Genomic DNA, 12,361 nt, shown 5'->3' with positions numbered 1-12,361 from the left:
CACACACACTAGTATGTACATACTGCAATAATCAAAATAAAACATCCCTCCAAATTATCTGAGCCACATGTGATGGACACGCCTATAATCCCAGCACATGAAGGCTAGGACAGGAGAATCTTGAGTTCTAGGCTATCCTGGGCTACAGAGTGAGGCATTTTCTCAAAAATGCTTTTTGTTTTTTTTCTTTGAGGTTGTTTTGGTTTGGTATGGTTTGGCCTTCAGTTTTAGTCCTGGATGGCCTTGAACTCAGAGAGCCAGCTGCCTCTGAATGCTTGAGCACTAGGATTAAATATATATGCCACCACATCTGGCCTAAGAGATGTTTTTTGGTTTTTTTTTGTTTTGTTTTGTTTGTTTGTTTTTTTACGAGACAGGGTTTCTCTGTATTGTTTTGGAAGCTATCGGTCCAGCCCAGCCTCGAACTCACAGAGACCCGCCTTGCCTCTGCCTCCTGAGTGCTGGGATGAAAGGCATGCGCCACCACCGCCCGGCTAAGAAATGTTTTACATCAACTAAATGAAATATGAAACTAACCTGTCTCCTGACTTGTTATACCACGAAAAGTCACTTACTTACTTAGTTATGGAGGAGGTAATGGGGAAATCTGTATTTGGTGACATTGAGAAAAACAGTATTACTGGCTATATTTTGAGGCAGGGTTTCTGTGTAGCCCTGACTATTCTGAAACTTGCTCTGTAGACGAGGCTGGTCTCAAATTTAAGTGATTTGCCTGTCTTTGCCTCCCAAGTGCTGGAATTAAAGGCATACGCCACCACTGCCTGATCTTTCCTTCCTTCTTTTTTTTCCTTTTAGTATTGGCTATATTAAAAAATAATTGTCAGCCTTAAGGAATTGAGATGCATACAAAGACACAACACAGATGAACATCTGGAATAAAAATTATAAACCACATAGAATCGTTCATTTTCAGGAAACCTTGGTGATGTGTATGTAACTCTGTATTGTTGTCCATAAATCTAGGTCAGGCATGGTGGTGAACACCTGTAATTTCAGCACTTGAGAGCTGGAGATCTGGCTTTATAGAGTTCAAGGGTAGCTTGATCTAGACCCCAACTCAAAAATAAATACCTGAGATCAGTGCTGGAATTGTTTGTTCGTTTTTCTTAAGAGGCATGCTCACCGAGTAGCTAAAGCACAGGCAAAGCACCAAGTGTTAGCATGCTCACAGAGCAACCTGAATGTTCTCATTCATTCTAGGAGCAAAATAAATGGGTACACATGTGCTAGTGCTGAGGTCAGAGGTCAGCCTTCAGAAGGAGGTTCTCTTCTTCCATCACATGGGTTCTAAGGATGAACTCAGGTCACAACAACAAAAGCCTTTAATCCCTGAGCCACCTCACTGATCCTAATAAAATGTTGTTGTTTTTTTAAAATTTTTTTTGGGGGGGGGGGAAGGTCATGCTATATAGGCCCAGTCTTGTCTTGAAACCCAAGTGCTCTCGCTTCAGTTTTCTGAGTGCTAGGATTACTGGTGTGACTCACCACAGCTGACACTCTGAACATTTTTTGTTTTTGTTTTTTGAGACAGGGTTTCTCTGTGGCTTTGGAGGCTGTCCTGGAACTAGGCTGGCCTTGAACTCACAGAGATCCACCTGCCTCTGCCTCCCGAGTACTGGGATTAAAGGCGCGCACTACCAACGCCCAGCTCTATGCAGTAGTTCTTTCAGGGTTAATACTTACTCTTGTTTTATCAAACAGTTCTGAAACTTTGAGGAAAAACCTGCAAGGGAGAAACAGTTTAATTAGAAGTAGCAGTTGATTAATTTTTCACTTTCGGTGTTTAGAGATGATAACCCCAAACCATATTAACAAAGGACATTAGTGTTTCATCTCATAAAGCACCCAACGATTAACAGTTTAATAAAATCCTGCACGTAAAACAATAAACAGAATAATACTGCTTTGTTTGTTTGTTTTTTGTTTTTTCGAGACAGGGTTTCTGTGTCTTTGGAGCCTGTCCTGGAACTCACTCTGTAGACAGACTGGTCTGGAACTCACAGATTCACCTGCCTCTGCCTCCTGAGTGCCAGGACAGGTTCCAAAAAATACAGAGAAAACGCTGACTTGAAAACCAAAAAATTAATTAATTAATTAATGCATAGGTATGCTGTGGGAGCACCCCATACATGTGCAGAAGGTGTTGGAGCTCCTAGAACTGGAATTACAGGTGGCCGTGAGCCACATGCATGCATGCATGCATGCATACATACATACATACATACATACATATATACACACACATATTAGGAACTGAACTAATCCATTTCTACAGTACCAAAATTAATTTTCTTCCTTCTCTTTTGGTTTTATGAGACAGAGTCCAAGCTGGTCTAAACTCAAAACTGTTCTGCCTTGGCCTCCCACGTTCTGGGACGAGAGGCCCTAATTTTTTTGAGACAAAGTGTCATGTATACTAATTTGCTTCAGCCTCCTGTCCATGATCTGCTGTGATACACATCCCTAGCAAATACAGACACACACAAAATAAATAAATATAAAGAAATGTGTTGGGATGGAGAGATGGCTCAGAGGTTAAGAGCACTGCTTACTCTTCCAGAGGTCCTGAGTTCAATTCCCAGCAACCACATGGTGGCTCACAACCATCTGTAATGAGATCTGGTGCCCTCTTCTGGCGTGCAGGCATAAATGGAGGCAGGATGTTGTATTCATAATAAATAAATAAATCTTAAAAAAAAAAAAAAAGAAATGTGTTTTGTTTAATGTAAACTAGAGCGCTAGGATTGGGGGTGTGCTGATAAATCCCAAAAGCGCACATTTGGGTAGCAGAGGTAGTAGAATCTAGAGACCAAGGTCATTCTTGGCTACACAGCACGTTTGAGCACTGTGGGCTATGTGTGACTTGTGACAAAGTGTGGAAAAAGGTTTGGGGAGGGGGGCACATTGGGTATTTAGTTCAGTGGTAGACTACTTGAATTGAAAAAAAAATTTAGGCTGGGCGTTGGTGGCGCATGCCTTTAATCCCAGCACTCGGGAGGCAGAGGCAGGTGGATCTCTGTGAGTTCAAGGCCGGCCTGGTCTACAAAGCGAGTTCCAGGACAGCTTCCAAGACAATACAGAGAAACCCTGTCTCCAAAAACCAAAAAAAAAAAAAAATAGTTTGACTTCCAATGAAATACATAGCGAATCTGTGAAATGTTCAATATTTATTTATAGACAGAGTCACACTATGTAGCCATGGCAGGACTAGAACTAATGTAGACCAGGCTAGCCTCAAACTCACTGATATCTGACTTCTGCCTGCCTTTGCTTCCTAGGTGCTAGGATTAAAGGTATGCACTACCACACCCAGACTGAAGTGTTGAATATTTTAAAATAATAGAGAATGAGAAGACAAAAAAAGAAAGCGCACGCCTTTAATCCCAGCACTCGGGAGGCAGAGGCAGGCAGATCTCTGTGAGTTCGAGGCCAGGCTGGACCAACAGCCTCCAAAACAATACAGAGAAACCCTGTCTCGTAAAAACAAAACAAAAAAAAAAAACAAAAAAAAACAAAAAAAAAAAAAAACAAAAAAAAAAAAGAAAGCAACCATTTTATTTTAATAAAAAACCCAGTTTATCATGAATGGGTAGATAAAAATATCCTCCAATGCCTATGCAAATTACAAGCACTATTTCCTTTGCTGCCAGTAACCCTTCCTCTGATTTACTTGTATTTGAGTTCTTAACTATAATCCTTACTTGCATATATCTGTAGAGTCCTGAGTTCCTAAAGCATATAATGAAGACCCAATTCTATTGTAATCATCAGCAGCACCTACGGAGAAAGTTTTGAGAATTAAAAATCAAGTTTTAATAATATATTAATTTAAAAATATTTACTCATCACCTATCTGTAAAATGTAATATAAAATATCCAGTAACAAAACTGAAACAAGCAACTGTAATGCAATCTGACAGACACATCAGACATGTAAAACCGCTTTAGAAGTATGTATGTAGGACTACCTTAGGTGGAGAAGGCCATGGAAACCAAAGAATGAACTGAAGTGTGTATGGTGAGCGAATCTTCACCAGGCAGAGAGCACACACTGACTAGGGAAAACCGCACGGGCACGGAGAAGGTCACAGGCGTAAAGAGAACAGCACTCTCAGAGCAGGTGGGACCCAGTACCGTTGGAAACCAGGGGAGCGGATGGCGTGAAGACAAACTAGAAATGTTTGGAAGTCAAAGTCTTGCAAACCAAAAGTGTATAGGTCTGTGGGATAGACATCACTACATGTTTAAAAGGTGGCAAAATCAGCCTAAAAAGGATTTTAGAGACCACCCCCAAAATCTGCTATCTACAGTCTAAAAGGGGAAACACAGAAAAGGAAAAAATGACCAAGAAACTGCTGCAATCATCTGGTAAGAGATACTAGCAAAGCTACAAGTCACTGAGGAAGTCCACAAGCAGGAATCATGAACAACGCACTTGACATACACGGGGGACACACTGTAGGAGTGCACCCCAAAAAGCTATCTGCCCATGAGGGCGGGGACATGTAAACTGACACAGGTAGATATAAAAGGAAGTGAAAGGAAAAGGAACCTCCCTTTTCTCCTGGAAGCCAGCCATGATTCTAACTCCTGGTTTGTGCGACTCTCTCTCTCTGGTAAATATATTGTTTTCCTTATAGCATCGAATATCCTTGATAACACACACAAATGATAACCCCTTACTCAGATGCTACAGGCAAGGGACTCAACTTCAGCAAGACTCTCAGGATTTACCCACTTGTTGAGGGAGGACTATGGTAAGTGCTTCTTTTAGCTCACAGTAAGAGGATGTAATGCGACATGAAACCACCCGTGCGTGGGACCTTGGTATGTCTCTTGTCTTAGCAGCCTGATGTGGAAATGAAGGAGGATAACAATGGCACCCACATAATTTATGTGAAGGACTGAATGTGTTACTAAATATTACAAAGTATTTGGAATATAAATTACATGCATACTATATAAGTTAATTACCATATATTAGCTAGTAATAAACTCTACCATACTTATCTGGTTTTTTTTGATTTTTCAAGACAGGGTTTCTCTGTGGCTTTGGAGCCTGTCCTGGAACTCACTTAGTAGACCAGGCTGGCCTCGAACTCACAGAGACCCGCCTGCCTCTGCCTCCCAAGTGCTGGGATTAAAGGCGTGCGCCACCAACGCCCGGCTCCATACTTATCTGAAATATAGTAGCAGTAGTTTTACAAGTATCTCTGTCTTTTTGGTTTTTCAAGACAGTTTCCAGCTGTCCTAGAACAAGCTGGCCTTAAACTCACAGAGATCCTCCTGCCTCTGCCTCCCGAGATCTGGAATTAAAGATGTGCACCACCAACTCCCAGCCTTGTGTCTCTTTTTTAAAATTCTAAGACAGTTTATTTTCAAAATGGGTCACAACATTAGCTTTTGGCCCACTCTGTCAAATGTACAAGCTACAAATGTTTGCTCAGAAGCTGGAGGGCATAGTTAGTATCAACCGATAAGCACTAAACTTCCTGTCCCTTCCCTTTTCTTTTTCTTACTTAGAATGTATTTATTTAAACTTTATTATGTGAGTGTTTGTGATGTGTGTTTGAGTATGGGCACAGGCATGGCACAGCACAAATGTGCAAGCCAGAGAACACCTTTGTGGAGGTGATTCTCTTCTTCCACCTTTTTGTAAGCCCCAGAGATTGAATTCAAGTCGTCATGCTTGTACAACAAGCATCCCTCGTAACCCACTGAGCCATCTCCTCTCACTGCCTACACAGTCCAGGCTGGCCCCAAGCAATGGGATTACAAGCATACACCAACAACACCAGAAGACACAGCTTAGAAGGGTCTTGGGATACACCAACAACACCAGAAGACACAGCTTAGAAGGGTCTTGGGGACAGCTGAGTCAAGAGGCTCACATGTTTTAGGCCAGACTGAATCAAAACTGGTGTGTGGACCAGAACTGTAGCTCAGCTGGGTGTGTGTTAGCTTACATTCACACAGGTTTGATGGCCAGCCTGTAACCCTAGTTTAGGCAAAGAAAAGGTAGGAGATCAGAGGCTCAAGGACATATTTGGCTACACAGTGATGTCACAAACAGCTTGGGATACACTTTGTTCCAAAGAAGACACTTGGAGTGCACCTGAGTGTCACAGACCACAATTTAAGAGCCACTATTCTAAATTCAGACATATATGTGTGTGTATATAAAACCTGCAAGTAACATGTCAACTTCACAATTATTTCAACTAAAATGTAAGGTTTTTATTTTTGTGGGGAATGGTTAACTGAGCAACTTAACCCAGTGGTTAGGAGCTGGTAGGACCCGGGTTTGGGCCCAGCACCTTATCAGGTGACTCACAACCACCTATAACTCCAGCTCCAGAGGAGCTGATGCCCTGTCTCTGGCCTCCACAGTACGCACTTTTGTTTGCTTGTGTTTTCGAGACAGGCTGGCCTCAAACTCAGTGGATCTGCCTGTCCCTGCCTTCAGAGTGCTGGAATTAAAGATGTGTTATAACTGTGTCCAGCAAAAGAAGCAAATCTTTAAAAAAAGTTTGACCACAGAAGTCTTACTTTTGTGAGATCTTGTCATCCTGTCAGATTTAGCAGATGCATCCTTGACTCGGTTATGATATTCTAAAAGGAATGTCCGTTCATGTTCAAAGAAGTCATCTACATCCTGTGGGATGAGGAAAGAGCTATTTACATACATGCTCTAATGTGACGCGAACCCTTGCCATCCCTACAGAAACGTCGTCAGCAAGGGAGGACAACCGTCTTCTGGCACGCAGGCTTCACACCGCCCTCGTCCACACAGTCAGACTTTACCAGACAAGCAATGGTTCAGAGCTGAGGGCTACAGTGTCCTGTGTGTTCATCCTGAACCAGACACTGGTCTATGTTCTGCCGCTACAAACACACTGCTGCACAGAGTGAGCAAATGCTTTTTTAGGAAAAGGTGGAAACATCATTCTGGTAGCTAGAAATGAAAAATCTATTTTTCCTAGTCTATTATGCATTTCAGGTGCTACCTATCCTAGCTAACTACTTAGATGAACTCAGCCAAATAAGCCATTTGGGAGCAATGATACAATTAACTACCTTTTTTTTTTTTTTTTTTTGGTTTTTACGAGACAGGCTTTCTCTGTATTGTTTTGGAGGCTGTCAGTCCAGCCCAGCCTCGAACTCACAGAGATCTGCCTGCCTCTGCCTCCCGAGTGCTGGGATTAAAGGCATGCACCACCAACACCCGGCCATGTTTTAAATTTTTTAAAAAGTCACTAATAATGCTTCTGAGCAACTGTTCTTAGAAACTGTTATTGATGTAATTAGGATTTATAACAATAGAACTGAGCAGCAAGAGTCTGTATTAAAAAATGTCATTTGACCATCACTTCAAATCTGTTAGTTTTCTTAACCATAAAAATGGTGATAAGTGGGCTGGAGGGATGATCGGCTCACTGGTTAAGAACACTAGGTGGTCTTCCAGAGGTCCTGAGTTCAATTCCCAGCAACCACATGGTGGCTCACAACCATCTATAATGAAATCTGGTGCCCTCTTCTGGCATGCAGGGATACATGCAGGCAGAACACTGTATACATAATAACTAAACAAATATGTTTAAAAAATGGTGATAAGTATATCTAACTTGCAGGGTTATGATGAAGACTGTAATCAAAAGCTACAAATTAATATATTATACATGTTAAAAATGTCCGTTGACTATGAAAATCACGACGAACAGTGGTTTACATTTACTAGCTAAGAAGATGCTAACTATCAACGTGCAGCCGCACCAGACAGGCCTGAGATGTGGCTGGAGAGAAGTTTGCCCTTGGACTGTCAGCACGAGCTTTCATGAGATAAAGAGCAGGCAGCAACAATGAGAGGAAGCACTATTCGCCTTCCTTAGTATCTGCTACTATGTCTACTATGAGAGGAAGCACTATTTGCCTTCCTTAGTATCTGCTACTATGTCTACTGAAAAAGGTACCAGGTAAGCAAATTCTCATACCATTCAAAAAACATCATTAAGGAAAAAGTTACTATTTAATAACTGACTATTAAAATATTTTCACACACATTTCATTCCATTCTTCCCAAAACACTGTGAACCAAGTGGTATTACTTCATTTTGAAGATGGAAAAGTTTTTCTCAAGATCATACATTTAACCAAAGACACTACCAAAACCTCAGCTGAGATCTCACATCCTGGGCCACACATCTTTAATCCTAGAATTTGAGAGGCACAGGCAGGTGCCAACCTACAGAATGAAAAGTCTACATCCTCAACTGATGGTGCTCATAAAATATACCTTTACCTTCACTCCTGAAACAATGACTCCATCCGCTGACTTAACCATGTTTTTAAAGAAATCCTCCAGCTTTTCTTTTTTATTTTTCCCTCGAACACTCAACTGAAAAAAAAAAAAAAGGCAATTTAAGTTAGCATTTTTGGAAGCTACAAATAGTAATACCTCTTCTACTCTTAGACAGTTAAATAAAATCTTAAAGGACCCCTGTTTCTAAACTTAAAGTAGCCGCCCACACACACACACAACCTGGCTTTCTTGAGACAGGGTTTCTCTGTGTAGCCTTTTGCTTTTCAGTAACTCACTCTATAGACCAGGCTGGGCTTAAACCTAGAGATCCAGAGGTCTGCTTGCCTCTAGCTTAACTGTTGGCATTAAAGGCATGCACTACCATGGCTGGACAAAGTAGCAATCTCTTCCGTGTATCTATAAGTGTGCCAGCCATGCCGGGTGGTGGTGGCGCTTGCCTTTAATCCCAGCACTGGGAGGCAGAGGCAGGTGGATCTCTGTGAGTTCGAGGTCAGCCTGGTCTACAAAGTGAGTTCCAAGGCAGTCAAAGATAAACACTAGATAGATAGATAGATAGATAGATAGATAGATAGATAGATAGATAGATAGATAGATAGAGCGAGCCATGGCATAACTGTATGTCAATGTGCAGAAGACTACAAATAGATCCATATCTATCACCATGCACAAAACTCAGCTCCAAGTGGATCAAAGGCATCAACATAAATCCAGTTACACTGACCCTGATAGAAGAGAAAGTGGAAAGTAGCTTTGAATGCACAGGAGACAAATTTCCTAAACATAACACCAGTAACACAGACACTGAGACTGACAATTAATAAATGGAATCTCCTGAAACTGAAAAGCTTTTGTAAGACAAAGGACACAGTCAATAAGACAGAAAGGCTCCCTACAGAATGGGAAAAGAACTTCACCAACCCCATATCTGACAGAGGGCTGATCTCCAAAATAAATAAAGAAACTAGACATCAAACTACCAAATAATTCAATTAAAAGATGGGGCACAAAACTAAACAGAATTCTCACCAAAAGAATCTCTAATGGCTGAAAGACATTTAAGAAATTGCTCAACATCCTTTATCATCAGGGAAGTGCAAATCAAAACGACTCTGAGATACCATCTGACACCTGTCAGAATGGCTAAGATAAAAAATTCTGACATTGTCTTGATGCTGGAGAGGATGTGGAGAAAAGGGAACACTCTGCCACTGCTGGTGGCTGTGCAAACTTGTACAGCCACTTGGAAATCTGTATGGTGGTTTCTCAGAAAACTAGGAATCAAGACCCAGTGATACCACTCTTGGGCATATACCCAAAGGATGCTCAATCATACCACAAGGATACTTGCTCAACAGTGTTCGTAGCAGCATTATTTGTAATAACCAGAACCTGTAAACAACCTAGTTGCCCCTCAACCAAAGAGTGGATAAAGAAAATGTGGTACATTTAAACAATGGAGTACTACTCAGCTGTAGAAAATAATGACATCATGATGGAAGTAGAAAAAAATTTATCTTAAGTGAGGTAACCTAGACTCAGGAAGACAAACACAGTATGAACTCACTTAAGTGGATATTAGATGTAAAGCAAAGGATAACCAGGCTACAATCCACAGCCTCAGAGAAGCTGGGTAACAAGGAGGACACTAAGAGGGACGCATGGACCACCCTGGGAAGGTGAAGTAGATGAGATCTCCTGGGTAAATGGGGGGGGGCAGTAAAGGAGAGGGGATGGGAGATGGGAACACAAGGGAACGGAGGGTTGAGTGGGGAAGGGATGGACGGAGTGCAAGAGCTATGAAAGAGATATCCTAATAGAGAGAGTTCAGGGAAAAACTGGTGCTACAACTCCTAGCAATAGTGGAGAAGGTGCCTGTACTGGCCTTCATCTGTAATCAGACTGGTGAATACTTCCAACTGTCATCGTAGAACATACATCCAGTAATCAATGGAACTAGATGCAGAGATCCACATGTTTCACCTACATGTCTGTGAGGGTACTGGGTCCCCTAGAATGGAGCTACAAACAGCAGTAGGTTGTCATGTGGGTGCTGGGAATTGAACCCAAGTCCTCTCGAAGAGCAGCAGCCAGTGCTCTTTAACAGATAAGTCATCTCTCTAGATTAAAATTATTTATTCGTTCGTGATGTATGTATGTATGCATGTGTAGTTTTTGTTTTTGGAGATAGGGTTTCTCTATGCAGCTATGGAACTAGCTCAGGACAGTAGTAGATCAGGCTGGTCTTGAACTCAAGAGATCCATCTGCCTACCTCTGCCTCCCAAGTGCTGGGATTAAAGTTATGCAAGGCAACTGCCTAGACTTATTTTTTATATTTAAATATTTTACTTAAAACAAATAATATACTTTGAGCCACCAAAATTGAATTTTCATAATTAGCTTATCCATCCCCTGAATTTACATAAGAATCTTCCACACTACAAAAAAATAAGCATTTGGATTTAATTTATTGACACAACTAAAATTTGGAATACCTGAATATCAAACAATCTGGCCTAGGCCTCACCAGTTGAAGGGTTGGGTGTTAAGAGAAAAGGCTACTATGAACTTAGGGACAGAACTCATGTCAACTGTCTTTCCTCTCAGAGCCATCTCACAGCCCCTAGGATTCATTGAGCATGAAAGTGTTTAAAAAGAATAAAGTTTAAAGTTCAGTCTGGCCTTGATGGCGCGTGCCCGTAACGTTAAGTACTAAATAAGTGAAAGGGAGTATTGAGTTTGAGGCTTGCCTGAAATACAGACTAAAAATGGTGGGGAGGCTTTTGCCTGGGGATGTAACTCAGTTCATAGAGGCTAGATAAATCTCTAAGTTCTACCTCCAGCACCACACAGAAACTGGGCACAGTAGCATGTGCCTATGATCACTAGAGAAGTTCTAGATCAGCCAGGGCTGCACCTGTGACACCTGGGCCAGTGTCTCAGAATACAAAACAAATTTGCTAATTTCAGAGTTTTGGATTATGGAGTTCAGTTTATAACTAGATTTAACTGATCCGCTCAAGTTCTTTGCTTCACTACCAAGAATGTGGCACTTTAAACTACCTTGAAAAATCAAAGCATTTAGGCCAGTGAGATGGCTCTGCCCTTTCTATGATCATAAACTTCTGGCACAGGCTATCAAACCCAGGGCCTTGCTCATGCTAGACTATGCTACCTCCTCCATCCTTCCAGAACTCTGTAAGAAATAATAAACAGCAACCACAACTCCCCTCGCTGCTTCCATTAATTTGACACTTACATCTTGATTATACTCCAAGAAGACGTGGAAATTTAAATCCTTTCTCAAAATAGGATGTGCTGCCACACGACACAGGAACACCTCATGCATTGCAACCGTCTTCTTAAAAATGGCCAGATACTCACTAGAAACAACACAGAATTAAGAGTGAACAATGACATCAACTGGCAGTCACTCCAGCAACCATTCTCTAGAGCACTATAAATGTAAAACCAGGAAGGCAATGACATAATTCATATCAACAAAGCTTTGAGTTGAACTATTAGTAAAAATACTAAAATTCATTTCTGAAAAGCCTCATGCTATTTTAGTATTTATTGTATCTAAATGTTAATCTTAAGTCTTATAAACTTTTCTATTATGCAAGTTGATGTTAGGTCACTATTGGGGTATAAGGTTTTTAGCTCTAGAGAAACTATCTGATACACCCGCAATAACTCAATTTTTATATAATTACAGCCTCACACCTGAACACAAAAATACCTAAATCTTGTTAATCATATTTTCAGTTAATAATTATTTTCATATAGTAACCTAAAATATGTGAGAAAGACCAACCACTGAGCAACTATTTATGACATTATATTGAAGAAATGTGTTTAAGATGTATTCTCAATGCCTCCCAGCAACCATATAGCAGCACACGACTGTTGGGGGAGGGGCACTCAAGGAAAAGGCCTGACATTCTTGCTTCAACGTCGTGCACCCAGAGTAAGTTTTACAAACCAGCACACCAGCAGGCTCAGTGTTGGGAGCAGTTTGG

The 12,361-nt window shown here is 41.2% G+C and overlaps 1 protein-coding gene across 3 annotated transcripts in view; it reads right to left on the bottom strand.

Moving 5' to 3' along the window:
• Snx6 (sorting nexin 6) overlaps positions 1–12,361 on the bottom strand; it is a 44,438-nt gene that overhangs the window by 7,510 nt on the left and 24,567 nt on the right. For all 3 annotated transcript variants that reach the window (XM_040743084.1, XM_040743083.1, XM_040743085.1), the window contains 5 exons: positions 11,599–11,722; positions 8,321–8,416; positions 6,571–6,676; positions 3,723–3,798; positions 1,705–1,744 (listed from right to left, as the gene is read on the bottom strand). In XM_040743084.1, coding sequence (XP_040599018.1) covers positions 1,705–1,744; positions 3,723–3,798; positions 6,571–6,676; positions 8,321–8,416; positions 11,599–11,722 — 442 coding nt within the window. The remainder of the gene's footprint in view (positions 1–1,704; positions 1,745–3,722; positions 3,799–6,570; positions 6,677–8,320; positions 8,417–11,598; positions 11,723–12,361) is intronic.

The sequence above is a fragment of the Mesocricetus auratus genome, unplaced genomic scaffold (assembly GCF_017639785.1).
Source record: "Mesocricetus auratus isolate SY011 unplaced genomic scaffold, BCM_Maur_2.0 Super-Scaffold_15014, whole genome shotgun sequence".
Lineage (NCBI taxonomy): Eukaryota > Metazoa > Chordata > Mammalia > Rodentia > Cricetidae > Mesocricetus > Mesocricetus auratus.
Note: the sequence above shows the minus strand (reverse complement) of the source record. Positions and strands in the feature narration are given on the sequence as shown.